At 55.2% G+C, this 21966-nt stretch overlaps 3 protein-coding genes across 3 annotated transcripts; all 3 read right to left on the bottom strand.

Annotated features, from left to right (window-relative positions):
- Positions 1 to 823: 823 nt before the first annotated feature.
- Positions 824 to 5515, bottom strand: LDBPK_360970 (mitogen-activated protein kinase-like protein; the record flags this gene model as incomplete). Its single annotated transcript, XM_003865166.1, has 1 exon — positions 824 to 5515. One exon carries the CDS (start codon positions 5513 to 5515, stop codon positions 824 to 826), a length of 4692 nt encoding a protein of 1563 aa, XP_003865214.1.
- A 9283-nt stretch (positions 5516 to 14798) lies between these two features.
- Positions 14799 to 17171, bottom strand: LDBPK_360960 (protein kinase, putative; the record flags this gene model as incomplete). The annotated part of the gene is made up of 1 exon (XM_003865165.1): positions 14799 to 17171. One exon carries the CDS (start codon positions 17169 to 17171, stop codon positions 14799 to 14801), a length of 2373 nt encoding a protein of 790 aa, XP_003865213.1.
- A 4040-nt stretch (positions 17172 to 21211) lies between these two features.
- Positions 21212 to 21961, bottom strand: LDBPK_360950 (Eukaryotic translation initiation factor 6 (eIF-6), putative; the record flags this gene model as incomplete). Its single annotated transcript, XM_003865164.1, has 1 exon — positions 21212 to 21961. The coding sequence occupies one exon, from the start codon at positions 21959 to 21961 to the stop codon at positions 21212 to 21214; it is 750 nt and encodes a 249-aa protein (XP_003865212.1).
- Positions 21962 to 21966: the final 5 nt, after the last annotated feature.

Here is a 21966-nt window from a genome sequence, read left to right as displayed (position 1 = left end):
CACATGGATGGTACAAGCGTGTGCACGCTCGCAGCGCTCTCCGACGCAACGCTATCCGGAGCCTGAACGTCAGCATCCGTAGCGATACATCGCTCTCACCCCCCCCCCACACGGCCCCGCCTCCTCCCTCTCCCGTCGTCAGGGGGCAGAGAACGATGAAAGCGTCAGTAGACCAAGAAAAAAAAAAGCTCCACCATGAAGCCGAAAGAAAACGCGGAGAGAAGAGCGCCACCACGCACGCACACACACAGAGCGAGACAATGACAATTCAAAAAAGAAAAAAAACATTTTCTCATGGAAGTCCCGTCGACGAGAATCTGGTACACGGAAGTGCGAAAGAAACCCACCCGCACACACGAATGGTGTGTCTGGACAGTCAGAGTACCATTAAGCACTTCTCACGGAGCGCGCCCTCCTCCCACCCACCCCGACCCTACGTGGGTGGCGACCATATATGTCAAGGAGGTTTGGAGAGGTCGCAGGCAACTGTGTCTCTGCTAGCTTAGGCATGAGAAGATCTGCTTGCACTCTGGGTTTAGTGTATCAGGATGACATCCCCGAAGGAGGTGAGACCGAAGAGGCAACAAAACCACAACAGAATGCACGCCCAGAGTGCAAAAGGAGAGTATGGAATAGAGTGATGGGGAGAAGAAGGGGTGGGAGCACGGAGAGAGCGACAGAAGAAACGGCGCAGAACTCACCAAGAGCCATACACAGACATGCGAGAAGGCACGTGAACACAAAGCGAGACATCGCGCTCGATGGCCATTTTTTTTACACCGTGGAACAGAAACGCAAAAAAAGGAGAGAGCAACGGCGGCTACTAGGAAAGCAGCGTCACCAACTCCTCCGCTGTCGGGCGCCGAGCAGGGTCGAACTCGCAGCAGCGGTGGATGGCGCTCTCCAGCTCCTTGTCTTGCAGGTTCGTCGGTAGGTCTGGCTGCATCGCGCACGGCATGCCCGTCTGCAGACTGTGCCGTATCTCACCCGCGTAGTGCGCGACAAATAGATGGTCGGGCTCCGTGTATTTGTGCCACGGGTGCACACCCGTCACCATCTGAGCGACGGTGATGCCGAAGCTGTAGATATCCGCTTGTTGGTTCCACGTGCCCAGTATAGCCTCTGGAGCCGAAAAACGCGGCGTCCCGCGCACGGAAACTGCGTCCGTCAAGCTTCGCCCCAGTGAGGCGGCACCAAAGTCTGCCAGCTTGCACGTGCCGTCAGAGGTCACGAGGATGTTCTCCGGCTTGATGTCGCAGTGCAGCCATGAGTGCTGATGAAGGTAGCCGAGCCCGAAGAGCATGTCGCACGCGTACTTGCGCGCCGCCCGCTCCGGGATCACCCCGAGCTTCTGAATGAGAGAGCCAAGTGTGCCGGCAGCCAAATATTCACAAATAATGAAGAAGAAATTGTCCTGAACGGCGCAGCAGTCGTAGCCGACGATGTTCTCGTGCCGCATCTGCGATAGCGTCTCCACCTCGCGGATGAGCTGCGGAGCGTTGTTGTCGTTCAGCGGAAACACCTTCATGGCGCCAAGCGATCCGGTCTCCGATATGGCGACGTACACTTCTCCAAAGGACCCGCGCCCCACAAGCTGCGAGGTGCGGTGAAACACCTGGCCGTTGACCGACACAATACGCTGCGGCAGTTTGTAGCTACAGTGCATCTTGGCCAAGCCCGCGACGTTCTCACTGCTCTGCTTGAGTGCCGAGTCCGCTGTGCGACCAAGGTTGCCAGCACTGGTAGTAGCGAGGGAAGCACCAATGGAAGACTTTCCTCCACTAACGCCCCCTAGTGCGCCGGATGTCGCATAGGTACTCGCGTGGCAAGTACCATCGTGCAGAGGGGTGGGCGCGATGTGGCGCTGGCGGTCCAGTGCCGAGTGCCGGCGACTGTTCGACAGCATCGAAGAGATGCCAGCCGTGGTGCACGGGTACTCCATGTCATGCGCCGGCAGAAACGGTGATGAAGTGGTGACTGTGAACGGCGGCAGTAGAGCACCGATGCGCACATCATGACGCTCCTCGCTGCGCAGTGTCTGTGGTTCAACCAGCAGCACCGGCCTCATTTCTTCAGAGTCCGCGCCACTGGCCTCCGCGTTGCCATCGGTGCCGCGGTTATGCTGCGACGACAACCTCGATGAGCCTGGCGACCTTTCCTCCTCATCGCCGTCGCTGCTCTTGACGGTAAAAACAGGAAAGAGGGCATCCTCGCTGAAGCATGAGCTCGGTATCGGCGCCAACTGCCGCCGCGTCATGCTCAGCTTCGACTGCTCGCCCACCAACGCTCGCGCGAGTTCCGCCTCGCTGCCGGCGTTGAGCACGTCGCCGGAGACAAAGCCGAGCTCGCACGGGGCCGCATTGGCATGGGTCGACAATTTAGCCAGGGAGTCCACTGTGGCCGTGCTGACGGTTGCCATGAGACGGGGCTGCCGCTTCGAGTTGTATGACTGGTTCTCCTCGGAGAGGTGCTTCATGATAATCTCATCGCCCTCAAGGGCCTGCCATTGAAGGCGTTGTCGTCGATAGCCGCTCTTGATCAACAGCTGTTGGCGCTCCACCAGGGCGTGAATGCGACGCACCGGCCACGAGGGCGTCTCGCGCCGCTCGGCGGCGGCGTCCATGTACCTCCGCACCGCCTCCAGTGCCTCCTCTGCTTGGCGGTAGCGGACCAGCTTAAAGACCGACTTGACGAGCTGCATATCTGGCGAAAGCACGGCGTATCGATTCCCAATGATTTCAGACACACCATACTGCACCCACTGATGGTTATGCTCGTAGTACAGCTGCACAACATCCACCGCCACCGCCGTCACAAGGGCCTCAAAGACCACCTGGTCGGTGGCTAGGATGGAGCAGCCGAGGTAGTTTTTGAGGCTGGTCAGCGACTGTGCCACCACCACACTCTCACCCATGATGACACGCGCCTTTTGCTGCTCCGTACCAGTGGTGCCGACGTAGTTATACCCCGATGCGATGCCTATGCTAATGCTGCACCCCCTGTCCCTGAACTCCTCGCGGATCGCGAGTGCGCAGAGGCAGGCCTTCTCCTGATGCCGCGGAACTGGAAAGTGCGAGTTAAAGGAGACGACGATCTTTTGGAACTCGATGACCTCCACAACGCCGTTGGCGATCGCCGCGTGATTCAGCACCGTCTGCACGAACAGATTTACCGCATCCACTGATTCACCCGCGTCCAGGGCGACGTTCGAGAGACTGACGACGAGGATCGTTGACTTCGTTCGGTGAAAACCACGCTGCAGGAGTCGCCAGTTCTCGACCGGGTTCGAAACGCTGCCCTCGAGGGTGTTCTTTAGGTGGAACCGCGGCAGCGGTTTGGCCGGCACCCCGTCCTCGTTGACAACAACGTCGTCCGCGGCGCTGCCGCCCAGGGCCACGTCGCAGCGCCACAGGCTCGGCGGCTCCAGCGGCTCGTCGGAGAAGGAGTAGCTGCTCTTGGTGAGCAGCGACTGGGGCAGAAACGGACGATACGCATTCAGGTTCGTTAGGATGTGCTGGAACTCGCAGTTGATAATATCAGCGGACGTGATGACCCGGGCAAGCATGCCAGGCTTTTGGCGATCTAGCACACTGCGCATCCGCTTCGTGTCGTACGTGGCAGCGTGCGTGGAGAGCTGGGAAATGACCTCCACCACGCGCATCATCTGGTTCACGGCCACCATCGCAACACCGCCGAGGAGGAACATGCAGATGATGATGATGACGACGCAGATGGAAATCTGCACAAAACCGTCGCGACCCAGCGAGGTGTCGAGTGGCACAGCGTATGCTGCAATGAAGACGGTCTTGGGCTCGCCGTCGCCCACGCGAAAGCTCAAAAAGTCCTGATAGACCACAATGTAGTCGCCGACCCTCTCCGTGAGCGCCACATGGTCCTTCGACAGCCCACCTCGCTTCATCAACTTGTTTCGCTCCATTGCCACTGTGAAGGTGTCCACTATGCGGTCTATCATGTCCGCTTTGCCGGCCATGCAATCGCCCATTTTGTGCGGCACAAGTCGCATGCTGCACGGGGAGACGACGTGTCGACGGCGAGGCGTGGCGCCGCAGTCGTACGCCAGAACGGTGCCATCGTTGACGAAAAGCACGGAGTGGCTGTCTTTCTTTTTCTGCAGCCCCTTTTCGAACCTCTGAAACCAACGCTCAAAGAAACCACTGGCGTCGCAGATGATTACGAGGTCGCCCACGACGATCTGCCGCCGAATGGTCAGGGTGGTGTGCACCTTACCGTCGAGTGAGGCGGCGCAGTCTTGGTCAAGGAAGTAGCCATAGTCGTTGTTGGTCTGGTAGTGCGCGTAGTTCACCTTCAGCGGCACGTACTTGTAAAAGGCACCTATCCGTGGAATGCCGGACTCGTTGACTTCGATGCGATTCACGATCATCCGCGATCTGTCCACTTCGTCAGAATGCATGTAAAAGCACGCCGCTTGTAGGACGTTGGGCATGCACACAATAGTGAGCGCCATGGAAGGACAGTCTACGGTGTTGGCCAGGGGTTCCCCGCACATGGATACGTAAATCGAGTGCGTCGATGGAACGTTGGAGGAGAACAGCCACGTACTCCACGCCTCGAAAAAGGGAAGATACAGAGTGTTCTGCACTACCGCTATGCTCTCCGGCTTCCTGCCGATCATCGAGGAGCGCACAAAGGACAGGAGATGGCGCGCGTCTGCCCGCAGCGTCTCATGGTAGTTCTTCAGAAGCATGACGGAGCTGTTGAGGACGATACGTTCTCCCGATTCCAAATACATCCGATGCGTCAACGTAGTGTAGTGCTTGTTCACAAAGCCAACGCCCACTCCCCCTGCGACGGCCAGCACAATGATGATCACTAGCAGGACAATCAGCAGAACACAGTTCTTGCTCCGCACGCGCGCCACCGTTTGTCGAACGGCCGCGTCCGCCGAGTCCTCCTCGTATTCGCTGAGGAGGACGCCATCCTCGCCGTTCACCGCGGGCTTGCTTTCCTTGCTGTATCTGCGGCGCGAGTTCACTAAGCCCGCCGGCCGGTCGTCTTGACTTACGATGAGCACCCCATTTTCGCCACGCGGGCCACACGTCGGCGAGCCAGCACAAGCCGGGACGCGCACAGGGCACTTGGTGTTCGCGCCTGCGAGGGATGAAGGCTGAGGCTCTACAGTGACATCACCGCCCGCTGCAAGAAAGCAACGGTGTGCGCTGCTCTTCCGTGGCAGCTTCCAACCGGTTACGAGGTCGGGCACTTTGAGCCCGACCACGTCGCCCATGAACTGGCGCTGCCTCGGCGGGGGCACAATACACGACTTAGAAGTGCGCCGCATCTTGCGCTCGTGCTCGGGGCAGAGAATCGGGGAGGGAGGTGGCACCAGCACCAATGGATTGCTCTCCTTGGACTGCGCGTGGAGGGAGGCGGGGGCTTCGAAGTCCGGATCCCGCGGCTTGCGTGCACAAGCCGGCAGCTCGATCCCCTGAGTAGCCTCCGGCTCCGGTTGCGTCACGCTACTGCTACTAGGCATCTTTCGGATCAAAAAAAAAAAAACAGCAACTGTCCAAGCGGTAAAACGAAAAGAAGAGAGGAGGTTTCGGGCGCGGAAGGAAGGAAGGACAATGAAACGAAGACACAACCGATGCGAATGAAAAACAGAATAAAAAAGAAGAGCGCCAGATCCACCAACAAGGCAAAACTACACAAAAAAAAAGGAAAGCAAAAGGAAGAGAGAAGAAAGAAAAGAAACGAAATCGCGCTGTGTCTAATACCAACGCGTCCGAGTGTAACAAGAAAAAAAAACGAGCAGAAACGAAGACGAGACAGAGACAAGAGCAGGTCAATTCATACTTCTCTGGAGGATAGATCTACTGTCTCCTCCTTGCGCTCCGTTCCGTGTCTTTTCGAGCTGCGTCTGCCAATGGCGGCCTCGTCCTTTATTCTTTTTTTTTTTGCGAGTCTCGTCCGTGTCCAAGTCGAGGGTGTTACAAACGTGGTGAAAGATGAGCTGAAAGCCATACGAGCACACCCGAGCACAGTCAAGGCGAAACAAAGCAGCAGCACACCGTTTCCCTCCCTTTCCTGCTCTGTGTTGTCAAGGAATGGAAAGGGGCGTGCGTCGATGTGGGAAGCGAAACGATAAACAAAAACGAACCCAAGAACCGACTCTGGATGGCAAGTGTTACAGCGCGGACGTCATACGACAACAACAGCAAAAAGAAGCACAAGATAAACAAAAGGGAGAGAGAAAGGCTCACAAAGAAATAAGAAACAAAAAGCAAAGAAGAAAGAGGGAAAAAGAAATGTTTTCTCCTTTTTTCTCTCGGATGCGGTGGAGCCTGCGCCAAGACACACACACACACACAGGCCAAAATAAAAAGAGCGCAGACGACGCACTGAAAAGAAAGCACAACGGAGGGAGAGAACGACAACGACAAAAATAAACCACGACAGTGGTACGCAAAAAAAAAAAGCAAAAGGCAGATAGAGGGAGACAGATATATCCTTCGAGAGAGAGAATCACCAACGCGAACGAACACAAACGCACGCACCGCCACTGCGCTGGTCTTTTTGTTCTTGTTTTGCTTCGGCTGTTGGGTTGTGCGTTTTCCCCCTTTTTTCTTTTTTTGCAAAGACGGTGCCGCTCGGCTTTTTGGTGCCTCTCCTTTTTTCCTTTCTGTTTGGTTCGTTTTCTGCGAAGGTATTGATGTGTTTCAACCACGGGCGAAAATGGGTTGTTGCACTTGCGCTAAGCCCTACGGAGAGTCTGTTCGCAGGAGCTACCACTCTTTCGAGTCTTGAGGCGACTATATTCCGTTGTTGTTGCAGAAAAGTAACGGCGACAGCACGCGTCACAAAGTGAAGTCGCGAGCGCCGATACCAGTGAATCGTCCAGATATGCGTCACGCTGACGCGCGCGAAGGCGGTGCGGGTCAACAGAGAATGAAGAAGAGGAAGGTGAGGTAAAGGAACCAAAAAAAAAAAAAGGTTGAGCGACCTCAGGTCTAAGAAACAAGAGGCAGTCAACACGGAAGCAAGGAGGAGAGGGATGAGCACACAGTTGCTCGCACTTAGAATGTGACCCAGCGCGTTGTCTCTTCGTTTGAAAAATGCGCTCGAATGTGAGCGTAACCGTTTATCAGGCCGCGTGCGTGAGGTATGGCCCCGCGCTTACTTCTGACCAAAAGCGAGCTACGACGAAGGCGCAGACACCGAGAAGCAGAGATTAATACACTGAAAGACGAGGAAAGTAGCAAGATAAGCAAAACAAACGAAAAGATACTGAGATACAGAACGATGCAGAAGAATGCACCAAGATGCAGGAGGGCGGAGCCAAAGAGCAAGAGACACACACACACGAAGAGAGAAAACCACAAACTGATGAGACGCCGTTGTAACGAATCCCAAAGACGGAGAATCAGTGCGAAATGTAGAGCAAAAGCGTCGACCAATCTCGACAGAGCACACCGTAAAAAAAATCGTGAGGGAGAAACTGAGAGGGCGAAAGAGGGCGCGAACCGCGGAACATAACGCACAGACAACGATGGTGGTAAGTCCTCGTCTACAGTCCAGGGATTGGGGGACGGCAATGAAAATACGAAGAGGGGGCGGGGGCGGGGGGGGGGGGCAAAGATTTACACACGCTCAGAGAGACAAAAAGCGAAACAAAAGGAGCACAAATAAAGAAAAACCGCTCGCCACTCCCTTTTCCCCGTTTCCTCGCAAGAAAAAAGAGCGAAAACAACAAGACGCAAGAACAATAATGTGAAGAGAATTTTGAAGGAATCACCAAGCTCGAGTAAGCAATAGCACTACAGAAAAGGATAGTTGGTCTTCTTTTTTTCCAAACTGGAGAAAGGCGAAGCGGTGAAATACAAGAGCAAGGGAAGAACTAAGGAAAGGCGCAGAATGAAAATATAGGGTGCCTTTCCTTTCCCCCTCAGGAAGCGCTCTTCGTAAGCTGCACGCACGCACACACACAGAAAAAAAAAGATCGCCGTCTGCACTTCTTTTGCGATCGGGAAGAGCGATGAAGCACGAATAGTTGACTATATATATATATATCTTTATCTCAAAAGTTATCTTGATGTGCAGAGGGAGGGGGTGGGGTAGGTGTGAAGAGGCGAGTTGAAGTAGTCTTCTTTGTTCTGGAAAAAAAATCGAAAAATCCGCTGCTGTGGTGGTCTTATTTCGTTTTGCTCACTTTCGTGTTGACAACGGAATCTGTGGGATGTGTGAGCTAAAAGGCACAAGCACGGCCATACACACGCACACGCTTACACACGCAGGTACCTTAGAGTACCGATGTAGAAGAAGCCCCCCCCGCAAAAAAAAAGATACAAACGGGAAACAAAATGAAGAAAGGAAAGCCGAGTGTTACTCTTCTATTCCGACAGAATAACACCGAAGACAAAAACACAAAAAGGAGGGGAAATAGAAGACGGGCAAGCACACCGTGGCGGAGATATGCACGCAACCTAAAGAGAGAGAGCGACGAGAAGAGGAAAAAGAAAGGCTGAAAAACCACTGTAACAACAGGCACAAACCACAATGTGCGACAGAAAAGTGAAACCGGGCTTCGCTTCCGTATTTGTGGTGCTCCCCAAAGCTGGATCGGAGCTGAGAGAGAGGGAGAGAGAAATATAACGCAACGAAGAAAAAAGAAAAAGAAGCCTCTAGTGTGATGAGGAGAAATGGGGAGTAGGTAATACGAAGAGAAAGGCCACCAGAAAGTAAAAATATGTAAGGAACAACAACGAGAAAAACGAAAAGACACAAAGAGAAGACACAGATTTCGAGAGCCGACCCGAACACACACACGCGTAAAAAGGAAAAGACAGAGACGACACAACGGTGAGATGAGGTGAGAGGGGTGGAGCCATGAAAAAAAAAAACGGAAAAAAGAGATCGGGAGAGAGAGAACAGAAAGGCGACACCAGAGCAGACGAAAGCAAAGAAGAGTTAAAAAAAAAGCAGAGCAAGCACAGGGCGTGAGACGGTCGTCAAGTCCACAGGGCAAGCATGCAAACAGAGAACAGAATGAACACTCGCACAAGAGAAGTGAAAAACAAGAGCTGGAAAACCACGACACGGAGGTATTCGACAAGACAGCAGCTGACACAAAGAAGCTTACTGAGCTCTAGGAAGGGAATGTCAAACAGCACGTGTGTGTACTGTCCTTAACGTTGCCGGCTCCTTAAATATGTTGGCCTCCTTTTTTTTTGCGATGAGGAGTGGGAAAGAGCGAAGGAGAAAGTGAAGGAAGCGTCCTTGGTCACGAAAAGAACAACAAAAAAGAAGGCAAGCACAAGCAAATGCTATACGTATCCACACCAACAACCGATCAACGTACGAGATATAGTTACGCTTTAACAGAAACCAAATGCAGAAAAAGCAAAAAAGGGCAAAAGAACGAAGACACGCACACACACACACACACAAAATGAGGTTAGGACCAGGAAAAAAAGGTAAAAAAGAAGGGAGGAGGACGGGGGTGGGGACAAAACACCAAACTACACACACAAAAAAAGAGTTCACACGCGCCGGCGGGGATGGAAAAAAAAAGCAGACAAAACGATGCGGAGAAAGACAACAGAGAGAGGGAGAGACGGCCGAGAAAATCTCCTGTGGGAGAACGAAAAATGCGTATCTAAAACGACCAAAAAAAGGATGATCTCCACAATGTCACTTGAGGAAGAAAGGCGGCGCAAGGAATGGCGTTCGGCGTGGTGGTCAGGAGAGAGACGAGGGAGGGTGTCTGCAGTAGGAGCAAGCAATTCAAGAAGGCGACCAACAAGAGAGCGCACAATAAAAAGAACCCAACACGGAAGCAAGGAAAAAGGGACCACCTACACTTGCGTATCGGTGATTTATTTCCTTACAGAGCACACGAAAAAAAAAAACCCACCCGCCCACTTACACGCACACAGAAAGAGAGGGAGGGCGGCGTGGCACTGTCACTCTAGCCAGGACTCGGGGAAATCGCAAGCAAAGAATGTTGTGAAGAACAGCCATCCAGCGCACAGGGGCAAACGCGCGCGCGCACAGCCGAGAGAACGAGAGAATTCACGCTAAGTTCTCACCCTGTCTACAGCTGCGCACCGCGAGAAGACGAAGCCGGTCGCAGATGAGCGGCCGGAGACGAGGGGCAAGAGGTTGTTGGAGTCGAAGCAACGGGTCGACGCTAGTGAGCACTAGCCAAAAAAAGCGGAAATGGGGTATAGACTCACTTGGCGCCAAACGAGAGCTGCCGCTCACACACACACACACGCACACAAGACTATACAGAATACTAAAACAGAAGAAAACAAACTTGTGTGGGAAACGCGTCTTTGATAGGTGGGGTGTCAGAGGGGAGCGAGAGAGGTGACGAAGCTACAGAATGCGGAAAACAGCAGAGAATGGCAGGAGGAGATGCCGGAAAAAGATAGAAGAAAGAAACGTGCACGGTGAAGCAGAAAGCGTCGTCACAGAGAGTGGGAGAGGAATGCGGCTCAGAATACCTGATAACACAATAGATGTCCGACAAGGAGAAGCCTTTCCTCCCGCTGTCCGTCTCTGCCTATGTGTGTGACTGCTCGTCCGCGTCACAGCCCGCTCTCGTTACTGCCCAGCACTCGCGTTCAACGAGTAGCTTTCGATGAGCCGTGCTCTCACGCCGCCACGCTCTGTCAAGGGAAGGCAGCGGCCAGAGGAGGAGAAGAGAGGGGCAGCGTCGAAAAGGTGTAAAACCAGTACGTGGCGCACGCCTCTCCGGAATCGAGGGCAGGTTGAGCGGCAGGAGATGGAGAGGGGCGAAAAAATATGAAAAGCGAAAAGGGAGCAGAAAGGAGGAGAAAGAAACACCCTCCTGCAGCCGAGTTGGGCAGTCCTGACAGTGAAGTAGCACAAGCGTGTAGTACCGCCGTCAAGCGCACCAAGACCGAGTAGCTGTGTATGCGTGTATGTGTGCGAAAGGGGGGGGGAGTGTTGAATATGGCACAGCATCAGAAGGCGCGGAGGCAGAACGCGACAGAAACCTCAGCGGCCGAAAGACGCAGCTGACAATGTAGAGGGGAGAAGATGAAAGTGAAGGTCACGAGGAAGGGGTGCCGCCGGCGTCAAAGCATGAGGAACGCGGCGACCGGCACCCACACAAGGCAGCGGGGCGGCGCACAACCCACAAGAGGTCGCAGCGCAGGATCATGTGTACGGGATTCGGAGACATGCCATTCTTCCGTCCTTCGTGATCGGATGATGTTCCCAGTGAAAACACAGGAGATACGGGGAGGGGCTCAAACGGTGGTGCGTTGACGTTCATGGAGTACTCCTGAGTTTTGGTTTTGTCAGATGCGCGTCATCTGCATTCAACGCTTTCCTCTCTTTTGGTTGCTGTGTGAGTGTATGCGTTGTGAGTGGTTTCGGTGAGGCAGGGCGGTATCGGCATCTAGCCTTGTGCACAGCACCGGTGAAAACAAAGGCAATCAATCCAACGCTCAAAAATTCACCGGGCGAGTCAAGGAGTGGCTGACGCGGACGTGCATCATCAAGCATCGCGCAAACTCTCTCTCACTTTCTGGCATCCGCCTCAGTTTCCCTCACCGAACTAACCCACTTCATCGCACTCCTGTGTCAGCCGGACGAGCAAGCCCCGCTAAACCACCAGCCAGCCATGCATCTCCTGACACACCTCTCACCTCCCTCTGCTCAGGGCCAGGTTGGCGTCGGCCGGGCCGTAGAAGCGCAGCGACGCGTTCACGGCCTCCGCCGCCGCTGCCGCGGCACACGCCTCCGACACAGATGCAACCTGAAACGCGATGAGCCGGTTGAGGACGCGCTGCAGCGGCCATGGCATGGCCTTGCACAGCCGGCACTCTAATCTCAACGAGATCGGCCATCCCAGAGTGGGCGCCACTTCGTACCTCGCGAGCCTCGCACACGTCACCTCTGTCACCGAATACAGCTGTGAGCGGCCCTCCAGCACCAGGCCAGCACCGATGCAACACCTCTCGTTTCACCTAGTGCCCACCCACCCACCCCAGCCCCTGCGAGAGAGAAGGCGGAAGTGGAGCAGCGGCATGCCCCGCCGCACGCTCGCGCTCCGTCACCCCGGCGGTGCGCTCGCCAGCCATGGATGACACAGTAAGGTTCGGCATGCGCCAGGGCTCTGTCGTCAGCAGCACGTTGTCTTCACCTGCTTAATTCATCGCGTCGCCCGCTGTCGCCATATTCTCGCGTCGGCGTAAAAGGGAAACGGTGTACAGCGCCACGCCAAATGGCTGATGCCCCTGCGAAACGACGATAAGCAGTTACGGCAACAGGAGGTTTCGAATATTCTCGTAGCAGTGGCGCAGCGGCAACAGCCGAATGCCGGCGCGGTGGAAGGAGTACGGAATGCAAGCAGGTTGCTCTGCAGGGCCATTGAAGATGGGCGAACCGGCCGGGAGCGCTCTCCATCGTGTACACAAGATGGATGCCCTGACGGCTCTCGAAGGGTGCCTTCCTGAGTGCGTGGATGAGGCGAAAACTCCAGGATGTCGGGGAGGTACTCAGCGTTGTATAGATAGCTGGGCATCCGAGCCACAATGGCTGGTGGCGCTAACCAGGCTCACCCATATGCCAGCAACCGCCACTGAAAGCAACCCTTGCTTCGGCCGTTCCGAGCCCCGGCGGCCGTGGAGGGGGGGGGGTGATGGCGACGACATGATCGCTGTTTGACCGCTGCTCTTTGCCATTCTCGCCGGCGACACGTGCTCCATAAAAGAACGATACTGCGCCGTTGCTGCCGTTAAGCATGCCCGCTGTCTGTGAATCGCGACCCGCTAAGCAGTCGGTGAGCTGCACCTGGCTGCGAAGCCTCGGGCACCTCGAAGGTACGGGAAAAGTGCTCAAGTGTCGGGAAGGAAGAAGGCACACGAAAAAAAAAACGCGAATACAACGTCACCAGCAAGATCGGTGCGCACACAAAGAAGCGAGAGAGGGAAAAGGAGTCTTGCATACGCTCCCTGTGCATGTTTGTGTGTGTGTGTGTGTGCGAATGGGGAGGAAGAAGGGGGGTTAGTGTGGATGTCAACGCCTGTCTCTTGCATGTGTGAGTGACAGGAGGCGTAATTGATGACGTGGCGAACATGTCCACGTGTGTGTGTGCATGTAGGCGAGTGCGCTCGCGACTACTTTTTGGCGGGGAGCGAGAACGAGAACCCCTTCCAGCACTGCAGGTAATAGGGTCAAGGGCCTGCGCAACAAAATAGGATCGCTTCTCTCTTTGCGAGACGCAGTCGGTGGAAAGAGAGCAGGGGCGCCGAGAAAAAGACCGGAGCGCAACAGAGGAAGCGGTGTGGATGAACCGAGTAAGCGCGGTGAGCGACCTGGTATGTTCAGTGCGCGCGCGATCGACGCCCCTCTCTTCGTCCTGTTTTCTAGCGCCCTCCTTTCCTCGACCTCGCACGTCGGCAAAGGGTTTGCGGCAGCTTGCACCCCTGTGCGCGCCACCGTGGGCGACCACGTAAAACAAAGAGCGGGAGGCAAGAGATACAGAGACAGATGCAGCAAAAGCGGAGAGGACGTAAACAGAACAGCAGCAAACAACATTTAGATGACACGGGTGTGGCAGTGCCATCTATCCATGCCCTGAATCGGGTAAGATGGCATCGAGATTGTGGCGCCACACCGCACTTCAATCAGCAACGCTTCATGGGTACGTGATGTAGAGCTGCTGGTGATGTGTGGTGCAGCAGATGTGCCCTCCACCGCCCTCCAATACTTGCACACACGCACACAGCTACCAGTACTAACAATGCTGCATATTGCCCACACTGTGCCACGATTTTTTTTTGTGGGGGGAGGGGAGGGGTTTTTGTTTGATTCCCATTAACCAGTTGGCTTCATTTCTTTTTTGAGAGCTCACGTTAGTTCTCAGGACACTCAGTGTAGCCTGTCTCACCCTTTCAACCACAGTACTCGCTACGCCGAGCAGGTGCGTGTGGTGGCTCGCTCGCTCTCCGCGCGCTCTGCATCGAAACGGCGGTATTGCTCGCACTAGGAACGCACATATTCACTTCCGCGAAAAAAAAAGAACCGGTACCACTGAAATTCGAAAAAAAAAAAGAGCCGCATACACACACACACAAGATGTCTCACCAATGTACAACAACAGCACGAAGAGGATGAAAGAACGGGGTTGCAGAGGAGATCAACGGATCCACGGAGAGCAACTGGAAGGAAAGTGCACGCAATAAACACATAGGCGAGCACTCTATGCAGGAAAACCCAGATAGAGGGGGTGGCGGAGGGGTTGGATCCATTTTGTGTTTGTTTTGTTTTTTTTTTTTGTCGTTCTCGAGGTGCTCCCATTTCTACCATAGAGCATGAGTTTAACTCAACCCGGCCCGTCACATGGCGCGAAAGGGATGATTACACCGTCCCAGCAAGCATAACAGAAAGGGGGAGGTAGAGTCCCCCCCCCGGCCACGGGCTCAGGGGATACACACACGCGCACACACAATGGCAAGCTGTAGTCGAGGGAAGAACAAGGTGCCAGAATCAGCTGCTCCCTCTCTCTACCTTCTTCCGCTCCCTACATCGCTTGGGCAACGAGAGAAAAAAAGGGAAGGAAAGACGTGCATGAGGCGGTGACAAGTCGCCGACAGAGGTGTTTTGACAACTGTTGTATCGGAGCACAAGACGATACCCGCGCAACAGATGGCCGGCCTTCGCGTAAGGGCAATCAGGTGGACCTCCTCGTTTTCTTTCCCGTTTTGTTTTTATTTTGACACTAGAGCGGGTCTACACTGCTCTGCTGCTCATGCGGAGAGAAAGGGAATAAGCGGAGGCGCTCAAGTGGTATCCGGCGTGAGGGCGCTTGCATGGCTTTCACGAATCTGCGTATTGCGCTTGTTAACGGCACGGGTGCGCAGCCGCTCTAACAACGACAGCGCCACGTCATACGCGGCCATCCCGCTTTGCGCGGACACCTTGACGTCCACCAATTGCTCATCCGACTTGGTCTTGTACACCTTCACCTGCAGCTTGATGTTTGGGTAGCGCACGACGGAGAAGTAGTAGTCGTAGATGACCTTCCAGAGCAGCCCCTCCTCCTTCATGGCCTCGTACACCTCCTGCAGTGTCTCGTGACTGGTGGAGTTCACAAACGCTACGCCATTGCGAATAAAGTCGTTGCCGAAGCGTGTTACTGTCTCTGCATGATACAACGTGTCCAGCGCTGTCTCGCCGCCCGCGGTGGCCAAGTTGTGCCGCGCGTCGGCGCCGATGCTCCTCATTGGCCTGCCGGTCGGGATCGGCGAGTGGGGGTCGCTAAGACCCACCTCAACCTTCGAGTGCGGATGTAGCAGAGTTGGTGCCGCCGATCTCGTCCTCGTCGTGGGGGATCGCTGCGGCTGCAGCAGATTGCCTTGCGGAGCCGTTGGCATCGAGGTTGGCGCAGCGCCGGTGTCGCTGATGCAGTCAAAACCAGGTGTTGATTTCGGAAGCCCGGGCGACAAAAACATCGTGCTTGATGCTTCTTTCTTGACAGGTTTCACCGTGATTCTTCGAGACATAAGCAGCTGCACCGGGAGCTCCTGCACGCGTAGGAGCTGTCCCAGTACGGTGCCGGTGGCACCTTTCGCGTGGAGTGGGAGAAACGGCGCCGCGACGACGTTGTAGCCCGACTGCCACGGGTCCCCAGGAGGGGCCGCCGGCACGGTCGAGTTCATGATGTGCTGCAACGGCGACGATAGATTCTGAAGCGCCTTACCGTTATGATGGTTCGATTTCTTCGATGCGGGCGACGAGCTGGCGTCCGTGTGCGATCTCGAGCTCGTCTCCTTGAAGCTGAGGCCGGTGAAGCTGCTGTTGCCGGTGAGCTGCTGCAGCGAGTTTGCGTTGAGGGAGCCATAGCCCTGCTGGGCCTGCGACTGAAGGAGGGAGTTGGCACTCTCTCCAAACGATGGGTTTGCGGCATGCTCTTGCGGAGCCAGCTTGTTCTGCTTCTTCTGCGTCAGAATGACATAGGAAACGTAGATGTCATGAGCCTCGTCGCGAAGGGCCACCTCGGCCGCGGCGATCTCCACCGGCGTGGGCCACAGTTTCGAGTCTAACACGTTTGAGTACATTTCAAAGTAGTTCGCGGCGGGGTAGCGACGCGCCATGGAGTTCGGGTTGTCCTCATCGCTAATGACGGCCCGCATCGACGGGATGCGCTCCTCCTCCGACATAATGATCGACGCCACCTCCTGCGGAGAGACACGGAAGCGGGAGGCGACGACGCGCACCACCTCCTCATCCAACATGTCCTCCGTGAGATAGTAGGTGCTCGCGAAGCGCGTCGTCTCCACGATAGCGGCGAAGTGCAACGAGAGCAGATAACGGGGAAAGTCAGGCCGCAACCACGGGTGCTGCATCACCTGCTCCATGGTGGCGCGCTCCAGCGGGTTCACGACCAGCACGCGGTGCAGCAGGTCTCGTGCCTGCGCGGAGACGTGGCTAGGGATGGCGTAGTCCGCAGTCTGGATCTTCTTGAAAAGGAGAGCAATGTTGCTGTCGTCGAATGGCAGAGTGCCGCAGAGCATGGCATAGAGCACGACGCCACAGCTCCACACATCCGCCTCCGGGCCGCCGTAGAGCCGCCCGCTTACCACTTCCGGGGACGCGTAGTTGGGTGTGCCGCAGCTCGTCTCGAAGAAGCGACCGTCATGAGTGATGGAGGACAGCCCGAAGTCGCTCAACTTCACGCTGTGGCACCCGTGCTCCATCATGATGTTCTCTGGCTTGATGTCGCGATGTGTGACCCGGTAGCGATGGCAGTAGGCGACAGCGGCGGTAAGCTGCTGAAATAGGGCGCGCGCAGTCGGCTCCTCTAGTCGACCTTTGCAGGTAACGTAGTCAAACAGCTCGCCGCCAGACACGTACTCCATGACCAGCACAATGTCGTGCTTCGTCTTGACAACGTCGTAGAGCCGAGTGATGTGCGGGTGGCGCAGCACCCGCATGATCTTGATCTCGCGCTTGATCTTCAGCGCCGAACGCGCGTCGCTTTCCATCAGCTTGCGTGATATAATCTTGAGCGCTACGCGGACCTTGGTCGTTTCGTGGTAGCCAATCTTTACTTTGGCGAAGGTGCCACGGCCGATGGTGTCGCCGACCTGATAGGGGCCAAAGCGCTGGCCCACCTTGGGGGCAGCGGGCTTGTTGTGGTAGCCGTCCGCCATCATGCGCCACGCTTTTCGATTTCGTATCTCAGGAAGTCTACTCGAAGAGTGGCTGGGATCGCCAGCACGCGGCGTCCAGATCAATGGACTATACCAGCGCACGCGAGAGCGGGAGGGAAAGGTTGTAATCCTGCCTACGCGCGCACCACTAGCAGAAACAAAAAGGAAATCAAAGGCAACAGCAGCACCCAATCCAAGATGGAATCAAGTCGAAGAAAATGTACGAAAGAAAAACGAAACCAGAGAGAGAGAAGGAGGGGGGGGGCGACGAGGACAGCGGAAACAGCAATGACACACAAACACACACACACACGAAAAAAAAAAAAATAATGTCGCGGAATCAGGTTCGGGGCGCAGGAGGAGGAGAGCAACGGAAACAACGAAAAAAGGAGACTAAAGAGGCGCCGTGCACACATACCATGCAACCAAAATAAAACAGGAAAGAGAAAGCACCAAGCAGCGAGAGGACAAACAGCAGTGGCGTTTTTTTTTGTTGTCGTTGTTGGAAAAGAGTCATGTATTGCGAGCGCGTTGTACGGACGTGTGGGTGTGTGGCTGTGCACCACACGACCAGAGAAGCGGAGCCCGAGGCGGGCACAAGTACGGCTTCGTGGCAGATATCCGATGAGAACAATGATAAGAAGAGCAAAGAGAGAGAAGTGCGGGAGAGAATGCGTCACGTGAAACAAAACACCCAAAGAAAAGGGAAAGATACAAAGACGGCGAAACGGAAAAAAAAATTAGACAGGCACGCACACACAAGCACACGCGCGTAGGAGCCCCTTGGAAGGGAAAGGGAGAGGGAAGGAGAGCGCAGCGGGCCAACACCGAACGGCTGTAGACGTTTTAGTGGAGTATATGCTATCCTTTTTTTTTTCCGGCTTTCCCTCTCCGCTCTCGTTAGTTTGTGCTCTCTTGCTCTATTCCGTGTTGTTCCCTACAAGTCGTTCTATACGCAGCAACCGTCTATAAGTTGATGGGTCCAGAGACCGTAAACGTGAGCAGACGCTATGCGTACTTGGACTGCACTGTCGATCACTGACCTTCCGGAATGAGGAAAACGGAGAGGCGAACAAGAATGAGGAGGGATCGCAGAGGGGACGAATAGGAGAAGGGCGTGGAATCAGTCACCAGAGAAGGTCAGCCGCAGCACGCACACGCACACACACGCGCACAGCAGCATGAAGCACAAATGAGATGTGCAGTATAAAGGGTGAAGGACAGCCTGAAAGGGTGCGCGACACCGATCGAGGAAGACAGACGCACAGTCGATGCGGAGGGTTTTGGGATGAGAAACATGCGAAAAATACATAATAATACTAATAACAATAAAAGAAACGATGGAGTCGCCACGGGGCACGCGGGAGTCGATCAGATTCGAGTGTGCACTTTGGGAAGAGGTGGGCTCCTGGGGAAACGGCGAAGACGGTTGAGTGGACACGGCAGAGAACTCAAAAGACGGCAGAGAAGAGCACAGGCACCCATACGAAAAAAAAAGAAAAAAAACAGAGACAAGAGAAAAGGAACGACACCAAGAGGCAGACAGTGGAGGAGGAGGAGGTAAGAAGCAATCGGCAAAACAACGACAAGAAAACACAAACTACGAAATCTAAAAAAAGAGCAACGAGACGTTCGTACAAATCACTCACGGTGGCTGTGTATAGTAAAACAGCGGCAATGACGTATACACACCGCCGTGAGAACGGGCCGGTGTGTATGAATAGGTGTAGAGGAGGAGGTGGTGTGCGTACGCGCCTGCTCACGAACGGTAGCCGGCTCCAAACAATGACGCGGTCCCTTGCTCGAGCGCGTGTGTTATGGCGCTCCGGTGATTCTTATCTGCTCTCACGGATTGCAGTGTCCTTGTTTCCGCCAGGGGCCACGCAGAGGAAAAAATGCTCTATCAGAAACGGATTACGACAACGGAAGTGGAGGTAGGGGTGTTGGATAGAGTTGAGCGCACCGGCTTCAGTCAAGGAATGCGTACTCGACGAAGCCTCACACGCGCACTTGTGTGAAATAAAGAAAGCGCGCGTGCGGGGGGCTGCTGCCTTTGGGGAGTTTGTGTTACCTATTTTTTTTTTTCGGGGAGGGGGGGGGTCTAACTGCGCATTGCGTCGCAGGAGATTCGGATTTGATGTGTGGAAGGTGCGCGCGAGAGAGAACGAAAGGGAGGAATGGGGGAGAAGGAGAGAAGGGGTGAGGTGGTGGGGGAAGCTGTTGCTGCACGAGAGAGGTGAGCAGACATACACGCGCACGCAGGCTCAAGTACAGAATGAGTAGGGCAGCAACGCGGCGCTGCATATGTCACGCTCTTGCCCGCCTGCATTGATGTGTGCACGCCACAGCGAATACACTGAAGAGAAATGCACACACACACGCACCAGCTAACAGGCAATGCAGCTTTGCCGAGCTAACTAGCGCGTCGACGCGTGGGCATGGGCACCGAGACTGGGCACACACCTTCAGCTTCACACGGGTTAGCGGAGTTATCACCTACAATGTATTTGTTGATTATGGCGTTGCGACTTCATGTGTCTCCTTGTCTTACCCGAAGGTGCGTGCATTCCAGCTGAGTACGCCGCTGCCTCGGCACAGCCTGCAGCCGCGACCGTCGCTCACCCTTTCGGGCGTCATGCTCGTCGTACACATACATCGACGTGTGTAAAACGAGCGTGCGGGAGCGTGGAGTGTCCTCATCGACGCATGCGAAGTGCGTCAAAGGAGACCACATGAGACAATAAAAGAGCCCTGTGCCCCATTTCCATCCATGCGTATCCACACGCATACACACGCGCATGCGCAGACGAAGAGACACAGGTTTCGCGAGGGAAAAAAAAAGGGGAGGTCTAGGCGTGTCCGCGCGACACAGCTGGCGCACAAAACGCGGTTAGAGAGACACAGGGAGAACAAGTCAAGACACACAACAAAGAGATGAGCATCGCGAAATTGTATGCGTACGTACGCACATCCTCGTCCCTCGTTGGTTTTCTAGCGGCAAGAGGAGGTGTCGTTGTGTGCGTTAGCCAGATGTTTACGTTTACTTAGTGGATCTCGAAAGGAAACGAGAAAAAAAAAGGTGAAAAACGAAGTGTCAGTGGATTTGTGCACGTGTCAGAGGCGTATACAAGTACTGCATTCTGCGGGGCGACTTCCAGGAGGGAGGAAGTGAGGGGAGGAGCTGCAATCACTCTCGCCGGTGCGAAGTGAAAGCTGTCTTCGCGATGGGGCAAGCAAGTAAAGAGAGGGTTTGCTATGCAACGGCAAGTGATAGTGAGATCCTCCTCAAGAGTGCCAGCATCAGCCACACAAATGGGAAAGGTCGGCGCTGGTGGCTACCGCGCTGGAAAGCGCACCGTCCACAGGCTCGAGCATCTTACAAAAGCGACGCGGTGGTCGCATGTGCGACCACCAAAGACGCACCACACGCGCACCCCCACCTCAAACGATTACCAACCACAACAGCACAAAACACCCGCGCGCGCAGCGGCATTGGAGGGCGGCGACTCCCCTTTTTGTTGTTGCTGTTTTCCTGCCGGATCGAAAACCCACAGAGATCACACGGGAGAAAGATCGCCGTAACGGACCCCCACAAAAGGAGAAGAACGAGACGACGGACACCCAAAAACAGGAACACACACGCGAAAAAAAAAAACGCACAAGCACTGAACCACTGCAGCGACGCAACGAGCCGAACAAAAAAAAAAGGAACGCGGAAAACAACAAACAACACCAAAAGAGAATAAAAAAAAGCAACGGCGACGTGCGAGACACAGACGCACGCATAGACGTTACCATAAGACAAGAGCAGCCGGAAAAAAGAACAAGGAATTGTGTCGGAGCGGAAGAAGACCAACCGTCCGCCACCCCCATACAGTGGCAGTTGTGGGCAGGGGAACACGGTGTGATCGACTTCGAAAGCGAGCAGCGTCTGCCTAGCCTTGGCACAGATGTGCGAAGGCTCCGGCGCGCTCGTGGCCCGTGATACTCTCGCTTCGCGCAGCTCACCGCCCTTTCCTGTTCGTGTGTTCTCTTTTCAGCTACGCCAGCTCGTCCACCAGGGTCTCGCGGACATTCTGCAGTAGGTTGCCTTCGTCGCCACCGGCGGCCTCACGGCGCAGCTGGAAGATACGCTCCACGACGGTGATTTCTGTCGCCGTCGTGTTGAGACCGCAAAAGGCGGCCCAGTCGTTCACTACGAGGCCAGAGCCGATGGCAGCATTGCCGCGGTTGATCGTGCCCGCCACGACCGGCACCTGAAGCAGGGACGAAATCTCGTCCATGTCCTGCGCAGGGGTCTTGGGGTGCACCATGCAACCCTTATTCGTCGCTACGGCGTAACTACCGACTAGGGCGTTCTCCGCGATGGAAGTGCGGAACGTTTGAACCTGCAGAGTGTCGCGGATCACCTCCTCTGTCTCACGGCTCAGGTCTGTGTGGATGAGCGCTACGTGGTCGTTACAAACCACACAGTTGCCTAGTGCAGAGAGACGCTCTTCGACGCGCTGCACTTTCACGGAGTCGGGTAGCGAGTTGCGGAGGTGCTGCAGCTCCTGATCCGTCGTGATAGACGGAACGATGAGGCCGTGACGGTTGCCGACGGTAAGGCGGCCAATCACGCGTGCATCACCGATGGACGTGTACACGACACATATGTGGTTGGCCAACTCCTGTTCGAACACCGAGTAGAAGTTTTGCGACGCGCCAGCGGCCACCAGGCAGTAGGCGTTGGTGAGGCGGGAGAAGACACCGATATCATCGGAGCTTTCGAAGCGGGTGCGTAGCGTCATGGCGG

This window comes from Leishmania donovani, chromosome 36 (genome assembly GCF_000227135.1).
Source record: "Leishmania donovani BPK282A1 complete genome, chromosome 36".
Lineage (NCBI taxonomy): Eukaryota > Euglenozoa > Kinetoplastea > Trypanosomatida > Trypanosomatidae > Leishmania > Leishmania donovani.
The sequence above is the reverse complement of the archived record's forward strand: the minus strand, read 5'-3'. Positions and strand labels throughout refer to the sequence as shown.